The sequence below is a fragment of the Chinchilla lanigera genome, unplaced genomic scaffold (assembly GCF_000276665.1).
Source record: "Chinchilla lanigera isolate Chin_1 unplaced genomic scaffold, ChiLan1.0 scaffold00156, whole genome shotgun sequence".
In the NCBI taxonomy this organism is placed as follows: Eukaryota; Metazoa; Chordata; class Mammalia; order Rodentia; family Chinchillidae; genus Chinchilla; species Chinchilla lanigera.
The window spans coordinates 1,094,309-1,119,255 of NW_004955557.1; the positions used below are offsets into that span (position 1 = coordinate 1,094,309).

General features: G+C 35.8%; 1 protein-coding gene across 6 annotated transcripts in view; it reads right to left on the bottom strand.

Annotated features, from left to right (window-relative positions):
• The window catches only part of Atrx (alpha thalassemia/mental retardation syndrome X-linked), a 305,334-nt gene that overhangs the window by 146,941 nt on the left and 133,446 nt on the right, over window positions 1–24,947 (bottom strand). For all 6 annotated transcript variants that reach the window (XM_005412622.2, XM_013508825.1, XM_013508824.1 and 3 more), the window contains 5 exons: window positions 20,804–20,937; window positions 20,104–20,280; window positions 12,802–12,895; window positions 6,135–6,237; window positions 4,865–5,086 (listed from right to left, as the gene is read on the bottom strand). In XM_005412622.2, coding sequence (XP_005412679.1) covers window positions 4,865–5,086; window positions 6,135–6,237; window positions 12,802–12,895; window positions 20,104–20,280; window positions 20,804–20,937 — 730 coding nt within the window. The remainder of the gene's footprint in view (window positions 1–4,864; window positions 5,087–6,134; window positions 6,238–12,801; window positions 12,896–20,103; window positions 20,281–20,803; window positions 20,938–24,947) is intronic.

Below are 24,947 nucleotides of genomic sequence, written 5' to 3' on the forward strand. Positions count from 1 at the left end.
AATTAATTATATGAGCCCTAAGGTCAGTTATGTAACCACCCTGTTTTTGCCCAGTCCTTCCCATCCCTACATGAGTTCCTGCACAGGTGTCCTTCTTTAGTTCTTTGTGTTTCCTTCCTGGTTTCATCAATAAAAAGTCACAGAAGTTTCAGTCTGGGGCTGCTCATTCCTGAGACACTCTCACACTGAGCGGTTTCAGATAAGGCAACCCCTCTAGGATCTTTTGGAGAGTAAACTGGACGACTCTATCTAAGTAACCGCTCATCCTTTGCACTGCCATGGTTGTGAACAATGACAATAAACAAATCTGCATGAATGAACTGGACTACTAAAAGAAAATGAAACAAGGCATGCAGCATGTACTGACAATCTCAGTTACAAGAGACTGAGAAAAATGGGTTTGTTTGAGCTCAAGAGTTCTAAATCAGTCAAAACAGTGAGATCCTATTACAAATTATAGGCAGCTAAATTAAGTAAAAATCGATAATACAGCCAGAGAGGGACTGGGCTGTCAAGGAAGTCAGTGCAAAGTGGAGACATCAGATTTGTGCTGGAGATATGAAGAGGACCAGGCCTCGAGATTAAAATCACAATGTAAACCAGTATGTAAACCCAAGGGATGAATGGAAACTTGACTGTAATTGGTACCACCCAGTCCATCAAGCCCAGATACGTGCCAGACAAGATCAGACAGGTCTTTCATTTATTAAAGGAATGAAATGTTTATAAAAACAGAAAACGCCAGGCCCATTAATCTGTTAGCGTACTCTATCCAACATTTAAGAAAAAAGAAAAAGTATCCTACAAATATTCTTTATGAAGGTAAGAGAGGTGAGACTACTTCCCTATTTGTTTTATACAAGGACAGTGATGCTCTAATATGACAATGTCATTACAAGAAAAAAAAATAGCAACTCTACTTAACACTGAGGTAAAGATCCTATTGAAATACTAGCAAATGCACTATAACAATATATAAAAGGAGTAGCATTACCCTGACAAATCAAGGTTTATTCAAGGAAAGTAAGACTCATTTTCTAGGACACAACAGATGCTTTAAAAAGCACTTGAAATTCAGTATCTATTTGCAATTCTGAAAGAGAAAAAAATGATAGATTAGAAAGGAATTACCAAAATAGCCATTTTCTCCCCTGGTACTAGAAATTAAACCCAGGACCTTCCCAGTGAGCTATATTCCCAATTTTTTTTTTTTTAAACACAGGGTCTCATTAATAACATTGGGTCAGGCCAAGGATATGGCTCAGTGGCACAAGTGCCTGGCTGGCAAGTGCAAGGTCCTGAGTTCAATTCCCGATAACAACAACAACAACAAAATAATAATAATAATAATAATAATAATAATAATAATAACAATAACAACATTGGGTGACATAAACACTCACCATTCTTTCCTAACCCTAACCCTAACCCTAACAAAAATATATACTTTAGTGTTATAATAGCCAGCTATGTATCTCAGCAGCTGTGCCCAGGGAACAAAAGAAGCAATCTTGGTGTTTACCCATTTGGTATAATCAGTGTGAAGGTGTGTGATCACGCAAAATGTCAAACTTGGATTTTTTTACCCATATAATGCTCCATCTAATTTTTGCATGTGTATACCTGAGCTTTCTACATCTAAATTTGCTACATGAAATTTATTTATTTTTTTATTTTTTTTGATTTTTCTCCGGTACCGGGAACCGAACTCACGACCTTGCGCATGCCAGGCAGGCGCTTTTGCCGCTGAGCTAAATCCCCAGCCCCATGAAATTTATTTTTGACCAAACTCTGAAAATAAGCTTGGCATGGGAAATATATATAACTGGCAGCTATACAAAATTTTTATTTCTTTGCAAGATTCTGCTAAATCTAAAACACTGCAAGAGTTTTACTGTACTGTGCATATTTTTAAAACAAAATACAATGTTTATTCCTCACTCCTATCAGTTTCTGAATTTCCCATTCAATTCCAAGTCATTCAAAATTTGGTGAAAGAGGCAAGGAGATTCACTTGGTTTAACTTCAAAGGTATTATAAATGTGCAAAGGACTTTTCCTTTACATACCTGTAACACCAGGTATTCAGAAGGCTGAGGCAGCAGAATTGTAAGTTCAACAATAACCTGGGTAACTTAGTGAGACCCTGTCTCAAAATTAGCTTAGCATGCATCAGGCCTTGATTTCAATCCTGTGTGTTCACCTCCATATATATTTACACTTTCAATCCACGTTTTCATTATTACAAAAAAAAAATTTCCAGGTAGTCATTAGAAAAATTGCCTAACTAAAGAGCTGATCCTTTTTTGAATTTTTTCTATTTATTTATTTATTTACATCATTACATGTTTGTCATATATATATATTCATCGTGGTTGGTACCTATACATATCACATCTTAATCCTTTCCTTACTTTACCCTTCCTTCCTTCTTTACCCTCTTCCTCAATCATACATCTTTACTGAAACATGAACAAACAAAATATATTCCACAAGTACAAAATTAGAAGGAAAAAGATGCTAGCAGAATCAAAATGTCAACAAAAGTTTGAAAGGTACAAGGTATACAGACAAGTGCTAAATGACATAACAGAATGGAGAAAGCTGAGACAGAAGTGCTTACAGAGAAGGAATTCGATAAGCATCAGATATTATGTAAGTCAGAACATTCCTCTATTACTACAAATAGAAAAGTGGAATGAAAACAAAGCACTGGCTGAAAGGCTATATAAATAAGCAACAATAAGACCTACCAGATTTCAAAAATTACCAAAAAGTCGGGTGATGATTCCTCTTCAAAAATTCCAAGAAATAAGGTTCTAGGGGAAATACAGGATCCAAGAAACAGGGGATGCAAAATAAGAGACAGGTAAGGGTTTTCCCAGAATAACAATGAAAAGCAAGTAAAGCAGATCAAATTGGAGTAGGAAATAGAAGCTTCAGCAGTGACAGTTTCAAAAAAAAAAAACTAAACTAAAATTGGTCAATTACCTGGTGTTTGAACTTACTGAGGAGTTTTTGGGTTCTGATGGAAAACTGGGAAATAAACTGATAAAAGCTATGTAAACAAAAGACTCAGAGAAAAAGTAAAAACATTAAATCTAGGAAAAGCAACAAGAGAGAAACATGCAAAGAAATGTAATCAGCAGAAACTGTGTGTGTGTGTGCGCGTGTGTGTGTGTGTGTGTGTGTATATGTGTTTGTACTATACAGGAAATATATATACAAGTAGAACTGCTCTGAATATTTACCTTGTTATAGTCATATCAACACTGGCTAAAGTGTTTAACTAGGAAGTGTAATGTAACCTTCCTCAGAATGAGAAGAGGGAAGTATGCCTTTGGAGAGCAGTAGAAGAGAGCGAAATCTATAACTTCCATATAACATCTAAAAGTGATCAGTTAAGCGACAAATATTATAAGCACACTGAAGAGAAATATAACAGGAAAAAACAAAGAAAAGTTAAATAAACACCTAGCCATTGCCTCAATGGAGAGTTTTCAATATAGCCTATAGGAATAATTGATTTTAACAGAGGGTATGCTCTAAATTTTATACGAAAAAGAAACTAGAAAAGACAAATGATAAAACAGATAATATATAAAATATGTTAACATACTACATTTTATCTGAAATAAGACGGAATATAGTATATACCTCACACAATGACCATATTTATATATAACACGAGAACTAATGCATGTCAACGATCAGAATAAAAAACTTAATATTGGATTTTAATGAATTTTCAGGAAAGGCTATTACTTGCTGAAAAATATCAACTAAAATTAACACAATAAAAAAGACAATCAGATTTAAAATACCTCTTAGTGCAAGGCAAGAGGAGGTACACATTACCACGTATGAGTGCATTTGCCAAAAACTGAACTTAAACCTGATCAGGCCTGTGCATCTAACTACCAGTTTATAGGAAACATAAAAGCCAGTGAATTTCACCATAGGGCATGCTTTCTTAAAATGAATGGAATAATGGGGAAAAAAATGAAAACCACAAATTCAAATTAATAAGAGATATTCTATGCTTTAAAAAACCAACACTGTATTTGTGAGCAAATGAGGAAATTAAGTGTAATGGTATTGTAGCAATGTTTAAAAGGTCCTTATCTTTTAACAACATATTCTGAACTAATTTCAGGTGAAATGATATGGTCTCTGGGATGTGCCCTAAAATAATCAGAAAATAAAATAGATGAAACAAGAGTGGCCCTGTTAGTAATGGATGAAGATGGGTTAGTGGACACATAGACGTTCACTTTTTTATTATACCTGTTATTTCCAAATGCATACTATATGAAGTTCACTTAAAAACTGAAAATTTTTATGTATTAAGACGTAAATTTTACTCTATTTCTTTTCCCTACAGACCACTCTGGAGAAACCAGAGTATAGTACAACAACCACTGATAATTTCCTGCCATTTCTGTAACTCACTATTATTTGTCTATTTGTTTTCCTGAGAAATTATCTTGAAGATACCAATAGGTAAAATAACAACCATTGATAATGTCCTACCACTTTGTAATTCAGTGTATCCCCCTACAGCTTTGCTGTTCTTTTACTCTTTAAAATAAAAAATAAAGAAATTTTACACATTTTTCTATCCAAGTACACCACAATCATTTCGGCGAACATTCACGAATATAAAATCTTTCCACGTACCTAATTATATTGCTAATATAGCCTAAAAGTAATGTTTACTTTCCATAAAATACTGCCAGTATTAAAAAAATCAATTCTAACTAGAAATCTTTAGCTGACTACAATGTTCTACTCTTCATATTCTGAAATATGTCCATGACATGAATCTATGATAGTCATGTATCAAACAGAAATAAACTGGTTACCTCTCTCAATTTGTCTCGCTCACGCTCCCTCTCAGCAATTCGTTTTCGCCTCTCCTCCTCTTCTTTAAGAGCATTTTGTGTTTCTGTTCTTAGTTTATCATCTTTAAGAATCTTACGAATTTTCTTTCTGCCTTTTCCAGGAGACTTAGAATCATCGTTTTCATCTTCCTCTTCCTCCTCCTCCTCCTCCTCTTCCTCCTCTTTGTCTTCTTCAGAATTGCTCTATGGAATTTTAATCATTGGAGGTAAACAGTAAAAAGTTTTATAACTTTCCCCAAAATTTAGGCATAGAATTACATAATCAGTCACTTACACCATTCCATATATGCTGAAAGAACTGAGAAGCTGGGACTAGAACAGATACTTCTACAGTCATGTTCAGAACACCATTATTCAACATAGTCATGGTCAATAGGGGGCAACAACTCATATGTGTCTCACACACCAACAGATGAATGGATAAAAAGAGTATGTAGCATGCATAGACAAAGAATTAGCCAGAGTAAAAAGTCATAAAATTCTGATACATGCTGTAAGACAGATGAACCCAGAAAACATTATATCAATAAAATAAAACTTAAAAAATAACATATAGTTCTACATTTTGGAGGTACTTAAAAAGAGGCAGGCAAAAATTTATTTAGAGGTTAACTGGGGGTGGGGAATAGAAGGGAAATGAGAGTTAATTTTTAATGGGTCTGAAGTTTCTGCTTCTGAGTATAATTAAGGCCACTAAATAATATACCTTAAAATGTTTAAAAGTTAATTTAAAAAACTGATTCCCTTCTTCCTCCAAGAGAGAATACAGTTAACAGAATCAAACCTGTTACAGCAATTTTTGCTTTAAATTGACCTACCCCAAAAAAGAAACTCAAATTGGCTAATCTCATTGCCAGAGAAACGTATTCACATGTAACTCAGGATACACTGCTTTATGTCTTCCTAAACTATAACACCTTTCAATTTCCATGGCCCTACCCCTATAAAATAAATTTAAATGGTTTGAAATTTCCATCAGAAACAAAGGTAAAGAAAAAGTGATAATATGTTAACACTTACATGTATCCACTTCTTAATATTAAAAGTTAAATTTTATCTACACCATATTATAATACTTGCATGTACTTAGATATTTAACAAAATAATCTTTCCATGAGTATGAACAATAATAGACCATTGGTACGTACCTAATGACTAGAACATAGACATAACAATACACTTATTGTGGTGTACTATAATAATAATTCAAAAGCACAATCCATAGTATTACCTTGTTTTCACTAGATGAATCTTCCTGAACCTTAATGCGTCGCCTTTTTTTCTTCTGTTTATAACTCCGTTGATTTTCTTCTAATTCTGCTTTCTTTGCAGACCTGAAGAGAATTTAAATGAGAAATAATTTATTTCATGGTCTTGCAATAAATTATATACTATTTTAGATGACTGTAAACTGCGTGAAATAAAAACGTAGTAATAAAAAATTTTTAGGAAAAGGTGGCAGGGGCTAGGGCAAATATGTAATAGGACATTATTGTTTAATGAGTACAAAAGAGTTCCAGTTTTAGACGATGAAAAAGTTCTGGAGATTGGTTGCAAAAACAGGTGAACATATTTAACACTACAAAACTATATACTCAAAGTACTCTATATAGACACAATGGAGTACTACAGGACTACAATGAATAAAAATGACATATTTTTAGAAAAGTGGATGAAAGTTGAGACCATACGGTGAAATGAAATAAACCACACACAAAAGGTTTAATACAGTATCACATGGTTTCCTTATATGAGAAACCCAAAGTATAAATACTCTGAAGAATAAAAGAAAAGACAGATGATAGGAAACCCAGAAGTAGACTTTGGAGCTGGAAAGGGAATATGAGAATGGGGAAAGTTTAGGGGTTGGGAAAAGTAAAAAAGAATTAAAACATGTATATACACCTATTTCCCACAATGAACATATTTATTATGTAAAATAAACATATACTAATATATCATACATGTTAAAATGATTTTTATCATGAGATTATCAGTCTGGTTCTTTGATATAAGAAATATGCAAACATATATATGTTTTAAAATAATTTTTAAATGATTTAGATAGTAAATTTTATTATGTATATTTCACCATCATTAAAAATAACCATTAACAGAATACAAAATCAACACACAAAAATCAGTAGTGCTTCTGTACCAAATAATGAACCCACTAAGAAAGAAATCAGGGAATGAATTCCATTCAAGACAGCTTTCAAAAAACTTAAATGCTTAGGCATCAACCAAAGTAGGTAAAGACCTCTATAATGAACATTAAAGAACACTGAAGAGAGAAATTGCAGAACACATCAGAAAATGGAAAGATATCCCTTGTTTATGGATAAGAGAAACTAAAATTGTGAAAATGGCCATACCAAGAGAGATTTACAGATTCCATGTAATCTATTAAAATGCCAACAGTATGCTTCCCAGAACTATCAAAAGCAAACCTGAATTTCATGTGGAAATAGAAAGATCCAAAACAGCTCCCCCAACCCAGCCACCCCCCCACCCACATACCACCATCCTGAACAAAAGATACAATGCTACACTCATCACTACACTGGACTTTAAGCTATCCTATAAAAACAACATAGAAAAAAAAAATTAAAACAATATAATACTGGCACAAACATAGAAGTGCAAACCAATGAAACAGACCAGAAGACACAGAAAAAAAAAAAATCCAGAGAACTACAGCCATGTGATCTTTAACAAAAAGGCCAAAAACGTACGCTAGGAAAAAGATAGTCCCTTAAATAAACTGTGCTAGGCAAGCTGGATGTTCACATGCAAAAAAAATGAAACTAGATCCTCATTCATCACCCTGTAGTAAAAAAGAATCAAAATGGATCAAGGGATTCAGCATCACGGTGGGCTAGAGGGAGCAGTGCTCACAAGATGTTCAGAAGATACTCACCAAGGATCGCAGCAACTTGGATGTGGGGGTGGGGAGGGGTGGGGATAGCCACATGACAAAACCCAACCAGGGGTGGGTAACTTGAAGGAGAAGCCCATCAGATGAAATCTAGTAACTGGGGTATGTTGAATAAGAACAAGGGCCACTTCTCATCCCACTACTGCTTACAGTCCACATCCTGCCAACATGCCATCTTGGAAAGGTTCAAATTTCCCCAAGAGAAGAAGGTGAGCACAGTGACTGCCAGGGTACTGACCGGTGTCCAGCCTAGGAGCTGCCACTATGCCCATCTTGCCTAACTCTCCTCCTGCAAGGGGGCGGGACCCAGTGACAAGAGATTCTCACTAAGGAACGTGGAAGCCACCGAATTACTCACAGGGCAGTGACTGAGTTAGGACCAGTGAGTCCTAGGGACAGGGAGGAACGAAATGCACTGTCCTAGTCAGGGATGGGGAACCAGACACCGAGGGATCTGTCAGACAGTGAGTCACAGTAGCGTGCTGCAGGTAACTGTGACCAGGGGGAACAAGAGGTGGAGAAAGGATCCTGGAGTACTGTCAGAGCACGTTCTCTCCCAGCACCTTCCCAAACCCTAGAGAGTTTGGGGCCTATGTGCGCTCCCTCCTGCCCATCCCCAGCTGCCACTGGATTTCCTGTGAACTGGTCTCTTCTGTCTATCTCATCCCTGAATTCACAGGGAGGAAACAGACCCTTTGTGAAGCTGAACATCTGGGACGGGGGATCACTGAGGGTAAAAAAAAATTCAGATCACTGTCTGGGGAGGGGAGGGGAGAGGAGGGGAAATTTTGGCATGCAGGGGCATTGCTTTGACTTAGGAATAAGGGGGATAGAAAAGTTATCCGAACAGTGTGCAGGTGCAGGGATGCTGTCTCCTGCTTGACTACAGGATAGCATTGAATTTGCTGTGCAGAAAAACCCTGAGAGGAACTGAGACATAACTGCAAATGGGGAGCATGGGAAGCTGAGACAGGGGAACTGAGTGGATCAAACACCAGAGCCTGTGGCAGAATCACAGCTGGGGAACCTGAAGTTACTGAAGTTGCTACTTGTCAGTGGGAAGAACACTGGCAACTTGCCACAGCTTTGTGAGAACAACTGAGGCTCCTGAAAACAGAGGCCTGTATGTTGATTTTGTGAGGGGGTTTTTTTGGTGCGTGTGTGTTTTCAGTTGTTTGATTTTTTTTGGCTATAAGCCTTTGTATGTGTGTGTTCGTGGTTATAGCAATGTGTATACATTTTCTATGGTTGCTTGTAAAACATTCCTAGTACTCACTTTGCATTTGCCCACTTCCAAGGTTGTTTCCGGATGTTATCTAAGCTCACTTGATCATTAGTTCAACAGTTGGATACAACCTCCCATTTCGCTTCGCAAATTCCACCTACAAATTCATCCTTTCCTTCCCTGGGTTACTTTCCGCTCACACCTTCTCCTATCTCTTAGCTCTTGCATCATATTTTTTATTACTTGTTTGTCTTCCTATCCCTTTCTATCTATTCCTTTCTTTTATACATAAACTATTAAGATAAATCTAAATGCTACAGCATGTTAACAATTCATATTAGTTTTCCTCTTCAGCAAGGGCTGTTCCATAGGGTTTCTAAAATTAGTCACTTTGTTAGGATACTGACTGGAATAAATCTCCCTGTATCTCTTTCACTACCAATTGAAAGTCTCTCCCCCAGTCTTTCCTCACTTACCCTTTGAAACACTAATCACGCCCCCCACCCTCCCCTTTCTTTCTTAAAAATGAAAGCTATTATAAAAATTTAACTGCTTCTATTTTTCTATTTTAGCATGTATATGTTCATGAGAAATTGTATGAATGCTAATGAACACTTTTGTTTCTCTACTGTCTTATGACAACCAATAGGTTTTCCATCAACAAAAGCATTGCTTTAGTCTTCTAACATAATTTCTGCTAGTTTATAAACTGGATACAATCACCATAAAAACTTCCCTACTTTCTGCTCATAAATCCCTCCCTTTCCCTCTACCCCCACACATATCCTTCCAAACACCCTCCCTCCCTCCCTTGATCTTTCCAGGTATAAAAAGATCATCAAAAACTACTTTGTCTTCTTTCATTCTTTGTGTTACTTTTTAGCCTCCCTGTGTTTTTCTCAATTTTTCTTTTCCTTTTTTTTAAATCTTCTTCTCTGTTATCCTCTCTTCTCTCCTAGAACTTTCTCTACCATTATTAATCCTTTATATTGCTGGGTTACTGAAAGGGTATAAAACCTGCTAAGCAAGTTTAGCACTCCACTACCTCTGCATTATGTATCAGTATATGATTGATTCTTCATATGTTAGTAGTATCAGCAGCTAGCTGTTCTCTCCTTGCAATTCAGTGCTCAGAACCAATCCTTTTTCTTTGAATAAGTTGAGTAGGTGTCTCTGCACTAAATCACACCCAAAGCTAAAGGCACATCACAGGGAGAAATGCATTTACTAAAGAGATCTGTACTAGAGTTGTAGAGCTTTCGAGCCCTAATGATCCATAACATTTAACAAAGAAGTACAAGAATCATAAGAAAACAAAGCAACAGGATGCCTAAAAAATAGATTATTGCCCAAGATAGGATATTATGAGCACCGTAGTGGAGAGAAATCTCAGGAAAAGAACTCAAAAGCCAAATGTTTGAAGAGATCACAGAAGAATGTATGAAGAAATTACCAAGATATTCCATGAGCTCAAAGAAGATATAAAAAACTGACTGAATTAAAGACAATGATGAGGAATATGGATGACCACCTTAGTAAAGAACTACAGATTCAGCCAGGCAGGTGGCACACACCTGTACTCCCCCAGCACTAGCAGGCTAAGACAGGAGGATCCCCATGAGATCGTGACCAGCCTGGACTACATAAGTGGGTTCAAGGCCAGAACAAACAAACAAAAAAACAAACAGAAAAGAACTACAGACTAGCCAAGTGAGGTAGCTCATGCCTCTAATCCAACATTCTGGGAGGCTGAGGCAGGAGGACAGTGAGTTCAAACCTAGCCTGGGGAACTGAGAAACTGAGCAAGTCTCAATTAAAAAAAGAAAAACGATATAAAGGGCTGGGGACATAGCTCATTGTGAAGGTCCTAAATTCCATATCTAGGACTAAAAAGAAAAATTAGTGGTTATGAAAAGGAATGAAGCAGAAATCCTGGAAATACAAAAATATACTGGAAAGCAATACCTGTAGATAGAACCAATCAGGGGAGAGACTACTAGGGCCTGAGGACAGAATGGTGTCAGTGGTACTTTAGTACTTGCCAGTAACTGGTTTTGGAAAGCACAAGTATCAAAAACAAACCATTTTGTGTGAAAAGAGTAGCAAGTTACACAACAGTCAGCACCAACAAGTCCTAGCTTCTGTGTTGAGTACTAAACAAATGATGCATAAGAGAACAAACTTTTTACATCAAAATGTGTCAAGAACCAAATTCGATAAGTTTCAAAGCAACTGCATACCAAAGATGACTACAGTAGATCATTTAGTCAGTAGCACTATAAAAACAAGAATCCATGAAACGTGGTCCCAGCCAAGATTATTATAACCTTCAAAATTAGCTTTCAAAGCTGATAAAATAAAAATCCTTCACAACAAAGAGAATCTAAAGAAATTCATAACCACAAAGCCAGCATTACAAAAAATAACTTTTGGGAACTCGAAACAAATGCAGCAAGGCAAACATCACCAGATTCCAAAGGACACAATACACCTAACTGGAAGAGTAGTTAAACAAAAGGAAAATAGGAAGCAGCGATGAAAAATTAACACAGTAACAGGAATGACACAGACGAGCACACTGGGCCAAAAACCAAAAGCTAACTGTGTGCTGCACGCAAGAGACACACCTCATCCATTAAAAAACAAACAAACATGGACTAACAAAGAAATGATGGAAAATAATACTCCATGTAATCAGAACTGAAAAAATGCTGGAGTATTGATCCCAATTTCACACAAATTCGACTCCAACTCTAATCAAAAGAGACAAAGAAGTTCACACTGCACATTGGTAAAGAGAATAATTGAGCAGGAAGAGTTCATTTTAAATTTACCTGTACCGAATGTTGGTGCACCCTATCTCATAAAACAAATACTAGGCATAAAATGCCAAGAGAACAAATACACACCAATACATTCATAGTGGAAGCCTTCAATACCCCACTCTCACAAGTAGGTCAAACAAACAAAAGCTCTAAATATTTTAAAGCTTATGAGCACAGATAGACATCTGAGTCGACATACACACACACTCTCACAAAAACACGAATAACATGCTCATTTGCCAAACTATACAAGAGTCATGATATTCTGGGAAGAAAAATCTTAGAATGGTTAGTATTACCCCCCCCAAAAAAAACAAAGCAAAAATAACTAATAATCCAGATCAGGAGAAGCACATGTTGTGAAAGCAAATACATCTTTATTTCTCTAAGACCAATAATTAATGTTAACTGACAAACTGCAGTGTGGGTAATTAAAAGTCTTTTACTTATATCATCTCATTTAATAGCTGCAATAATCAATTAACATAAGAATACTGTAATCGTCTATTTTACGATGAACAAACTGATGCATACAATATTCATACAGATAGAAAGTATTAAAATCAGATGTTAGATTGGAGTCTATCTACAAAGCCTCCCTTCCTCTCCTCTCCCCTCCTCTCCCCTCCCCTACTACAACGCAACTTCCTCCTATAACAACCAAAAATTTCAGTAAATAGTGGTTTTACAAAGAAAAACCAGAAAGGTTAGAACACAGTTCAACTATATGTGAAATGTGTTTTTGCTTTTTAAATTAAACACTTTAAAACTAGGTTCAAATCTAAACATTATATATTATAATTATTAACTTTACTGGTTATGACAGCCATTCTTCAAATAACTTGAAGCCATTCTTCAAATAACATTCACATTAATTCTTAAAATTTGTGAAAAACAATGTAATACTTACCTTGTTCGGGGTCGCTGTTCATCTTCAGAATCACTAACTTCTTCACTAACTGCTGATTCCTGAAAATCAGTGTCTTCTGAATCTTCACTGCTCACTTGAATTTAAAAATATATTAAATTATTAGACATTTCACAAAAGAAATAAATTCACTTAATAAACCAATTAACTTCACACGAGAACTTTGGTAGCTGTAATAATATCAGGAATACACATGAATGCATCAGGCACCATAAAGCAGTGGTTGCGAACCAATGGCACGTGTGCCGCAGCAGGCTGTTTACATCATTGAAAGCTCTAAAAGGTTCACCATTGCTGTCATATACAAAACACTAGTTGATGATTTAAGTGGTAAAGGTTGAATATTCCTACCCCCATAAATCTGAAATTCTCCAAAATATAAAATTTTCTGTGTCAAGATGATTGCACAATTGGAAAATTTCATATCTGACCACACATGATAAGCCACAGTCAAAATTCAGGCACACCAGGAATATTGTATAAAATGTTGGAACAATGTAAACAATAAAGTAAAAACCATAGGCTATGTGTATAAAATGTATATAGGAAATATAAATTTCACATTTAGACATGAGTTCCACACCCAAGGTATCTCATATATGTATATGCAAATATTCCAAACTCCAAAAAAAATTCAAAATGCAAAACATTTCTGATCTCATACATTTTGTTAAGGATACTCAACCTGTATTTACAAATATAATTCAAATGCATTCCAAGTGTAATTGTTGTAAAACCATCGTTCTGCATTAAAATGTATGTATTCAGTTGTATATGGATTGAAAATGAAAAATTACCAGTCAATAAAATATACAAGTAATTGCCATAGGTAAATTAATAAAAAAAATCTGGTTATTTGACACAAGCAAAGTAGGCTGGTCAACACGGAAAAAGGTGATTATAGCCTCTTACACAATGATAACTATAAATTATAGAAATGACATATAAGAAACAGCCTTAAGACTCTGAAAGGGAAATAACAGCAGGAAAATTTGGGAATGAAATCACAACCTGAAAAATTACCCATCTATAACTGGGGTGAAGTTGGCAGGAGAAGACACCTGCGAGTGTCATAGCTATTTTTCTTCCTTTGTCTCCTCATTTTCACTGGTAGACAGGCTCAATTCCAAACTGTGAAGAGGTACTGAGAATAAAACTCTAAGTTATCCAGGTATATCACTAGGAAAAAAGAGACTCTGCCTGTTATGATCAGAGTATTGATGGGAAACTCCAGTTTTGTTTCTCTCTTCATTTCTATAATCACGATTGTGAGAGATGAGACATTTTTCTGGCCAGGAAAAGCAAAGCAAGAAAAATATGAGTCTGAAATACCTTCACAGCTCCCCCGCAAAAGAAATCAGTGGTCAAATAATGATGGGCACATAATGAAATAACACAGGGTTCAACTTGAAGGAACACTCAGTAGACAAGGCTAGAACAATGTAAACAATAAAGTAAAAAGCTGATCTCACAGAAGTGGGGAGTAGAATAGTGATTTCCAGAGATAGGGGAGATTACTGGGGAAAGGGGAGACAGAAAGAGTTTGGTTAATGGGTATAAAGTCATTAATAGATTGGAAGATTAAGTTCAGTAACACTACACAGAAAGGAAATTTACTTAACAATATTGTATATCATGTATTTCAAAATAGCTAGAAAGTAAATTTTTCTATGTTCATACCAAAAACAAATGATAAATGTTTGAGATGATGAACTAAATATCTGAGACTTGATCATTGCACAATGTATACATGTACCAAAACATCACATTGTATCTTATAAATATGTACAATTATGATGTATCAATTAAATTCGAAACAAAGCAAATATCAGTAAATCCAAATTCATACATGTGTGTATACATATACATACATACATACATACATACACATTACTAACTAGGAATAAATAGTTCTTTCTGACATTTACTAAATGTTGAAGTAATAATGAAACACATGAAAAATCACCATTAGGCAAACACCAAAGTAATAACCACTGCAGGCACAATGGCTGCTAAACTTAGTGAGTTTAAGTAGAATGAGAAATAGGATAGTTACACAGTCTCAAAGCATATCCCCACACAATATTCATTACCTAAAAATAAGAAAATAACTACCTTTCTTTTCTCATTGTGGTACTGGGGATTGAACCCAGGACCTTTACACTAAGCTATGTCCCCAGCTCTTTTTCATTTTTTGAGACAAGGTCTTGCTAAGTGGGCTCAAACTCAGTTCTCCTGCCTCAGCATCCCAGAATATTAAGATCATAGGTGTGTGCCACTGTGCCTGGCTTGCATTTATTTTTATAAGAGAAAAAAACCTGCAAACACCAACACAGCCAACTAATCAAGGTTAGTATTACCAGTAAAAAGCATACTGTTGCCATATGCACTTAATGTGATGTACTGAAAATGACACAATATGGTTTCTATGGGTATTCTCGTAAAAATGTACAATAACCTCAATTTAATTATTGGAAAACAGACAAACATCAAGGAACAGTTGGGAAAATTATGGATTCACATTCTTCAAAAGTCTCAAATCATGAATGAAAAAACTGAGGAACTGTCGTAAGTTAGAATAAAGACACACAATAAATAAATGCAAGATGAGACCCGGAATTGGCTCCTGGAGCAGAAAAAAAAAAAACATTAGGGGAAAACTAGTGACCTTCGAATAACGTATATGGCTTACTTCAAAGGGTAGAAAAGGTTTTATAACTTTATGGACCATATGGTCTCTGTTACAACTACTGATTTCCATTCAATCTTGCCATAGGGCATATGTGAAAGAAGAAAATGAATGAATATGGCTGTATACCAAAACAACTTTATAAAAACAGGCAGTCAATCAGTTTTGGCCCATAGGTGCCATTTGCTACACCTGGTTTAATTAATAGTATTATACCAATGTTAATTTCCTGGTTTTGATAAATGTACTATGATAACTGTAATATATTAAATTAGGGAAGCTATAGTGAAAGCACACAAGAAATCTGTTAAATTTTTGCAACATTTTTGTAAGTTCAAAATTTAAAAAAAATTAAAGCACTATCTTGACCTGAGATCAGAATCAAAGCTCTATTCTAGCTAATGAAAAAAAAAAAAAAAAAAAAAGGATAGGGGAACAAATACTGTAACTAATTGCTAAGGGGAATAGCCAAAAACGGAATAAGGAGTTATAGTTCAATGGGTATAGAGAGTCCATTTGAGATTATCAAAATATTCTGGAGATGGACAGTAGTGATGATTATATAATAATGTGATGCCACCAAAATGCACACTTAAAAATGGTTAAATTGTGCTTGCTTTGGTAGCACATATACTAAAAAATGGTTACACTGGCAAATTTTAGAATATTTATATTTTACCATAATTAAAACAACAAAACAACAGAAAACAATTGCTAAACAAGAAGTTGAATGAAATATAAAAACACACACTGACATTTGTGCCCACATACAAAGCAACACTGAATGAGTAAATTTTAAGCATTAGTTTTCATCCAACGTTAATTTTCATCCAACATGAAATTTTGAAAATTTTCAAACCTACCAAACATTTAAAAAAGCATTAAAGGAACACATGTGCCTTCTCCTAAATTCATAATTGTTATCAAAATACCAAATCTGCTTTATAGCCACACACATTAAACCAACCACCTTTTCTACACTGTACCATGCGAAATTAAATGCAGACATCATGACACTTTATCCCTAAGCATAAGGATATGTTCTAAAGAAATGTCACTAAGACACCTGAAAAAATAGAACCATTAGTATCTATTATAAAGGCATGCCGGGGATGTAGCTCAGTGGCACAAGCACCTGCCTGGCAAGTGCAAGGTCCTGAGTTTGATTCCCAGGAGCAAAAATTTAAAAAAAAAGTAATGTTTACAAAAGTGCCATTAAAATAATTTTATGACATTTTTCCAATTTAGGAGAAAATTAAAGTTCACAAGCTGCGTTGTTCTCTAACCTATATGACACACTTAAATTTAATATTAAAGATTAAATGATTGTATTTACTAAGTACATGATTACTTTTTGATTTCTCCCCATCTCCCAATTAAGATTCCCAGACAATATATCAAACAAGAGTTTGCAAATCTATCCTCTGAGCTACGTGGACATTGCCATCCCATGCAACACGGGAGATCACTCAGTGGGGTTCTGATGTGGCAGTGTATGTGAAAATTTTGAAAAATTAAAAAAAACAAACCTAAAAAAATGCAACTCAAATGTATTCATCAGTATGACCATAAAAATATAATGGAATATTAGAAGTGTATCCCCTTTTACACAAACAAAAAAAATACCACCTGGGTAATACCATGCTACCTTGGTTCACAAGCTCGATTATTTCTATGATTCTGGTCACAAACAAAGTTGGACAAGAAGCAAATCAAATTCAATGGTTAGGTTTTATGTTAACCTTATGGGGAAAGTTGACTTGTTTTTTTTTTTTTTTTTTTTTCTTGAGGCAGGGTCTTGCTTTGTAGTCCAGGCTGGTCTTGAACTCACTATGTAGCCTAGGCTTGTCTCAAACTCTCAGCAAACCTCCTGCCTCAGCCTCCCAAGTGCTGGGATCACAGGCATGTGCCATCATGCCCAGCTCTGACTTGGTTCTTGTCCAGTTCAGTTTGTGACCAAAATTGTGGAGAAACTGACTTTGTGAACCAAGATACCATTGCAAATTACCCACAGAAGCAGGCAATGAAAATATATGCCAAAGAAAGTTTGGGCTTTCATAAAGCAAATCTTTAACATAATCATCAACACTAAAGCACTCTACATCCTAAGCAAAGTCTCAAAGGCAAAGCCAATATGGTTCCCTTTGTTGAAGATCTACAGGAATCTATGTTGGCACTTAACCTGTTAAGTAAAATCGGAAAGAGCTCACAGTCATGCTGTAAAGAAACTGATGAGCATTCACAATCTAGCCATATGGCATCTTTGATTAAAAACGGTTCAATAGGGAAAAAAGTGGTCCTGCTGAGGTTGTGATTCCTGGGTGCAAACAATGAACATTCTGTTGCTGTAGCAGGGTACCCTCCATGTTCATGAGGTTGTCTTCCTATGACATTTGTATGTATTTCAAATTTAAAAGTTTTTTATAAATGGTGTATTCTGTGAGTATATTATAAATTTAAATTATACACCATAAATAAGCGAACTGTATGGTTTGTAATGATATGCTAATATAGCTATTATATAAAAATGTAAAATAAAAGCAACTTTTAAAAATACTTCAATGGCTCTGGAGGCTAAAGAGGTTCTGTATTTCTGAAAGATTTCCAAAATTGCTTTCCCTTTCCTAGAAGCAAGAAAGTTAATCTGCACTGGAGGAGTTGCATTATATGCATATTATACATAGCTTCAGAATCTGCCCCTTACAGCCAGGCTTGGTGGCTCATGCCTGTAATCTTAGCACTCGGGAGACTGAGGCAGGAGAACTGCCACAAGTCTGAGGCAACCTTGGGGTATATAGTGAGTTCAAGACTAGCCTGAAATGCACGGCAAGACCCTGTCTCCCCTCAACCAAAAAAAAAAAAAAAGAAATCAGCCCCTTATAAAGACAAAAGAATTCTTTGGCTTTTATTGTTAAGCCAAATTCCTACTTAAATATCATATTTAATTACCCAATGCACTTGATTATTTCACATAGAAATGCTCTCCCTAAATATAACAGATGTACCCTTTGGTATATGCCACCAATTATTCCAGTTTGAGAAACACAAGATTATAAGGGTCTCCAGTATCTGGTCTCTCAGTCTCATCTTCTGTCGCTCTTTTCCTTTCTCCCACCTATCGTCCACATTAACTTCATTCCTTCCACTATGTGCCAAATATTTTTTGGTTTGTTTTTTTTTTGAGACAAGGTCTCACTAGGTAGTTCAGGCCGGCCTTGAACTGATGGCAATCCTCCCGCCTCAGCCTCCCAAGTGCTAGGATTACAGGCATGCACCACCACGCCGGTCCATGTGCCAAACATTTTACACAGACTTTTACATTTTTCCCTGCTTGGATTATAAATCTTTACAACACACCTACCTGACCCCTTTCCAACTTGATCTGCTGGGTAAAACCCTTCCTCTTTCTGAAACCTTTTCTGAGAATAACACCCATTCTTCCAAAAAGCTAAAGACATCCTCCTTTGTGCGCACTAGACAATACCTCTATTACACAAAACAATGCTCATGGTGCTTTAAGTTTTTATAATGTTGTCTATAATTCATACTAAATTGTCAGAATTTGCTACATATCAGATCACTAAGAAACTTCTGAAACATTTGATTGTCTAGGTCCCAGCACCACTAACAATGATATAATTGGCTTGCCATGGAGCATAGTCATACATACTTTTTTTTTACTTCCTGATACATAATAATCCTACATATTTAGAGTACAGTATGATAATTTAATACATATATACCACGTGTAATGAGTAAGTCAAGAAAATGAGCATTTCTTGCTTCTTAAACATGATTTCTTTGTGTTAGAAACTTTTAATCTCCTCTGTTCATAAAACATGTAATAAATAGTTATATACTATAGCCACCCTGCTGCACTATAGAACAGTAGAACAATTCCCTCTAATCTAACTGCATTTTGGTACCTTTTGTCCGTTGTATTCACCCTCTCCCTAACCTAGCTTTAAAAAGGTTATTACTATTCTACTCTGTAGTTATGAAATCAAGCTTTTATACTTCTACAATATGATACCATGTGGTAATTATCTTTCTGGACCTGATTTACTTCACTTTCCATAATGTCTTTCAGTGTCTTAAGTATAATTTAAAACTTAAGTAATTTGCATGTATACCTAGGTTGAAAACCATTGTACCAGATAATGATCTTACTCACTTTTTTGCTTCTTCAATGTTTGAAGTGATGCTAGAAGCATTTAAACTAATGCAAAAGGACTCATACTTTTAATGTACTGAAAATTTAATCTATATATCCAATCCAATTTTTCCTAATAAACTTGTAGACATTTACCCAAATTTCCATCATTCCACAGGAAAGCAATTTTTCTTCTTGTAATTGTGCACAAATCTTGTATTTTCTACATTGCCTTTAAGTATATTTTAATTATTAACTCATTTATTTCTTCTGGGTTAGTTTCCCATTATAAATGTTTTATTTTATCATATAAGAAAATATAGTTGTCCTAACATTCTCTTAGTCCTAGTGGTCAATTCTCTGAGTAAACATACTTAAATTTCATTACTGTAATTATTTATAAAACAGTATGTTTCTTACACTCAGAATAGAAATGTCTTACCCTTCCTTCTATTTCTGCCTTTGACGTCTTTATGTTCTTTAGGCTTTGTCCTTTTTTCTTCTCCAGATTCTCCATCACTCACAGATAGTTTGTGCCTTAAGAGCCTATGTCTGTATCTTGGTTTCTTAGACTCTTCGGAATCTGAATCTGATTCAGAATTGACTTGATTTTTTCCTTCTAAATGAAGAAAACACCAATAAAATATTCTTCAGTGTCTTTTGGTTTTACTTTGTAAAAATATTTTGTCTATGCACAATTACCATCATGTATGGAAAGTATCAGGGCTATACATATACCATGGTGTCACTGGTACCAGTAGCTCATCTTACATATCAAACTTGATATTACCATTATTGAATATTTACCAAGTATCACCAATGTAGATCACTTCATTCTTTTGCATAAAAATCACACTTATTGGCATTGATAAAACTAGAGTAACTTACACCATTTTTACAAGATACTCAGAGGAATGATGGTAATAAAGTTGCAAGCTTTTCTTCTGTGGTATTGGAGATCAAACCTAAGGCATCATATATGATAGGCACGTGCTCCTCCACTGAACTACACTCCCAAGGCCTCACACATTCTAATAAACTTTAAATGTATGCATTAATTAACAGACTTCAGATATTCTTCAAAGGCTGAACCAGTCCAGGAAGCAAATTATGACATCTTATACTTCTCTTGGGGAGCTCACCCTCATCTCCTGCGTTCTCTTCATTTTGTTTTCCAGCTCTTTTTTTCCCTTCTTCTGATTCATCATCTGAAGATCCATCTTCATCAGAGGAAAGATTTGCTTTAATCTCTTCTAAAAGCATCTTCTTGGCAATTCTTAAGAGTAAAAAAAACAAAAAACAAAAAACAAAAAAACAAAAAACTACATATATACCAAATTAAAAACAAAAACAGAATTCTCTGTATCAAAATACTAATAAACATGTTGATTACAGATTTTATACTGTAATTAAGAGACCGGCCAAAACATTTTTTTTAACCAAAGGTACCAACAAACACTTCAGAAAATGTTATTTGTACTGTTATTTTTCAATTCTATATAATTTTCCAATATACTTAAGAATCTCAGAGAAATATTCCATTGACTGTTTTGACCAATTACAACTTGATACTGAATAATGTTCCAATGCTACATATGCTCTGCAGCCATTATCCAATAAATACAATGTCAGACAGTTGCATAAAAGTAAATTTGCTTATCTAGACAAATGGCATTCCTAGAGAACACTCCGCAGGAGTCTATATACTCAACAACAAAATATATTTTGGGCTAGTAGCACATAATAAACCACTCTAATATGAAACAGTGTTTCAAAATGTAGGATACAATTAGTCACTCATGTATAGCTCTATTTATTTTCTTTAGAAGCTACTTCAAAGATACCAAAGTATAGTACAACAACCATTGATAATCTCCTACCACTTTTGTCTGTAACTCACTACTATTTGTCTATTTGTTTTCCCGAGAAACTATCTTGTAGATAACAATATGTAAAACAGCAACCATTGATAATTTCTTGCCACTTTGTCTGTAATTTGGTAAGCCCCCCTATTACTATGTTATCCTTCTTTTACTCTTTAAAATAAATTTTTTAAAAAGTAGGATAATATTTTTCAACCTTAATTTCTATTTACTTCATAAATCTATTAACCCAATGAAAACAACACCAAATATTAAGTATTAAAGTAATCAGGAACCTCTAACAATATTCAAGATAGGGCAGAAAAGAGAAAGGACATGAATACTATTAATTACATACAGAGTTAAACAACATAAACTACTATAAATGAGTTTAGACTTTCAAAAAGTATAATAGCTTCACTCAAACCAAAATTTCTCAAAATGTTCCTCAAAGATCAGCTCATTAATAGAAAATGCAACTGCTAAAAGAATGAAAAAATACTTCTTTTACTAATACCATCATATATTAAAAATGTCTCTAAAAAATTTCCATGTTCCATCTTTGCACTAAAGAAAGTTACCTGAAAATGTAAAAGAAAAACAATCATAACGGCTTTGTGGAAGACAATGGGTTTGATCAGTCTGGAATCCTTTTGCTATAAACTCATAAATCACAGTAGCAAAGGAAAAGAAAGGCTCAGGAAAGAAAAAGGTGAGAACATTCTAACAGTTTGCCATAAGCTTTTATAGGATAAATGTCCACTCTGCAATCAAAACTGATTAACATAATAAGGATCTTAGAGCTGTGTTATGCTTTAAATCTGAAATGTACACCAAAAGCCTGTGTTCACAGGTGGGGACTGATCAGAAGAGGTAGGTCACTGGGGACATGATTACGAAGGGTACATTTTTTGTCTCGTCTCTTCCCATCTCTCCTTCCTAACTGCCCTGGATTAAGCAGCTGTTTGCCAGCATGCACACTTAACATGCCATTTCTGAAGTGAGCCCACTAAAGCCATGAGCCAAATTAAACCTCTCTTCTGTTAAGCTGTGTCAGGTATTGTATCCCAATGACTGGAAAATTAACATAGAAAACTGGTACAGTAGTGGAGTTGTTGCCATGACTATACCTAACCATGTGGTTTTAAAGTCTTTCAAAACAGTTTGTGAGAGGAGTTTGTGAAGGTTTGAAGATACTGGCTGGAGAAGCCCTAGCACACTACAAGCCAAGCTTGATGGGTGATTATGGTTATACCATAAAAGGCCAGAATGCTGATAAAAACACAGACAGTGAAGGCCAGGCTCATGAGGTTTCATATGGAAATGAGGACTACATTGAAAACTGGAACAGAGGCCATGTGTTTCATTCTGGGAAAAATCTGTGTTTTGTTTGTGCAAAAAGACTGTGAGCATTGATGTATTTATGTATGCATGTATGTACGTATGTATTTTTTTGGTTTTTTAAGACAGGGTTTTGCCCAGGCTGGCCTTAAGCTCACTAGGTAACTCAGGCTAGCCTGGAACTCATGGTGATCCTCCTGCTTCAGCCTCCCAAGTGCTGGGATTACAAGTGTACATCACCATGCCTGGTCTTGTGAGGCTAAATTTAAAGGTGACAGACTAACAGATCTGGCAGAGAAAAATTCCAGGATAGTCCAACATTCAGTCTGTGACATGGTTACTGCTGACTACCTTCAGCCAGATATATAGTGGGAATCACGAACAAAAAAAAGTTTCCTACTGAGTTCAAGGTCAGCCTAAACTGCACAGTGAAACCCTATCTCAAAAAGAAAAAAAAAAAAAAAAAAAAAATCAAACAAACAACAACAACAAAAACTGAAGAGCAAATAAAGTTAATAAAGTTTCAACAAGGTTAACAGTGTTGCTAAAAAGATTAACATTTTTTAAAAGCCAAGTACTTTGCATCAGAAAAACAGGAAAATGCCTGAGGGCATACACATCACAGGCTCAAGGATGTAAAAGGGTAAACTCCTTTGAAAGACTCTGAAATCAGAACTCCAGGGCATGTAGCTCATTCAGGACCTCCTAGGGTATCAGCTATCCAAGCACTCAGAGACCACTACAGGCCTAATGGGGCCCAGCTGCTGCTTGAACTGGTAACAGGCTTTGGTATCATCCATGTGTTTCTGGTTTCTCAGGCATACAAAATGCAAAAGCTATGGGGTCACAGAGGCTTCCACAGCAATTTCAAAAGGCATAGATAGCCAGGCATTATTGTGTGACAGGTCATGTTCCCTGCCAGAAGCCCCTGAGCGGGTGATGCGTAAAGCTATGAAAGTATAGCCAAAGATGCAGCAAGACCCCAAAATGTTAGAGATGCCAGAGATGTGGAAAGTCATCTGAAGAAAACTACAGCAAAGCTAGCCCAAGAGAGAGGTCATGTGGGCTATGACCAGTAGGGCAACAGAGATGGTGATTCCCCAAGCCCTATAAGAATTCACATCTTACCACAAATAGCCATGACTGATTGGCATATTGCTACAGGATTTAATGTGTCCCCTGCTAGTTCTGGTCTTGCTTTAGTGGATTCCCCCTATTCCTCCCTTTCTGAATCAGAATGATTACCCTTCGCCATTGTATGTTGAAATTATTTTTAACTTTCAATTTTCACAGGGGTCACAACTCAGCATTTGCCTTGAGTCTGGCAACTCTGGACTTGGACTTTTCAGCAATGCTGTAACTGTTAAGACTTCCCTGACTCTTAGAGATAGACTAATTAATTCATTTTACATAATGAGATTCCCAAGAGCCTTTTAGGACCTTGGGGTGGAATATTATGGTTGAGATCTAAAATACCTCCAAGTCTCCTGTGCTCAGAGGTGAGGCCCGGTCTGAACAGGCAAGGTTACCTGGGGCAAAACCTGGAAGAGTGTATTACTGTCCCTGGCTCATCCCTTCTCTCTACCTCCTGACTACCATGGGTTGAGCAGCTTTTCTCCCTTGGTGCCCACCAGCCATGGAATGAACCCACTGAAAATGTGAGCAAACTTAAACTTCTCCTACTTTAAATTGTGGGTGTCAGGTATTGCTTCCCAGAGGGAAAGGTGATGAATACAAGCTGAGATTATGGAACCTTTGTTATTTCTGGATTAGAATGCCTCTTTATATTCCTTACTATGCATTCACATTTTAATCAAGCATTCATTCAAGGGCCAGGCATGGTGGTACACACCTGTAATCCCAGCACTCAGGAGGCTGAGGCAGGAGGATCACCGCGAATTCGAGGTCAGCCTAGGCTACAAAGTGAACTCAAGGCCAGTCTGACCTGCATAGCAAAACCCTGTCTCAAAGACACACACACACACAATTCACTCAATTGCAGGTGATGTTAATATATGTTAAGGCCTCCTCAGTTGTAAGAGATGAAACGTACATTGGTATTTGTACTCAAAGACGCATAGCA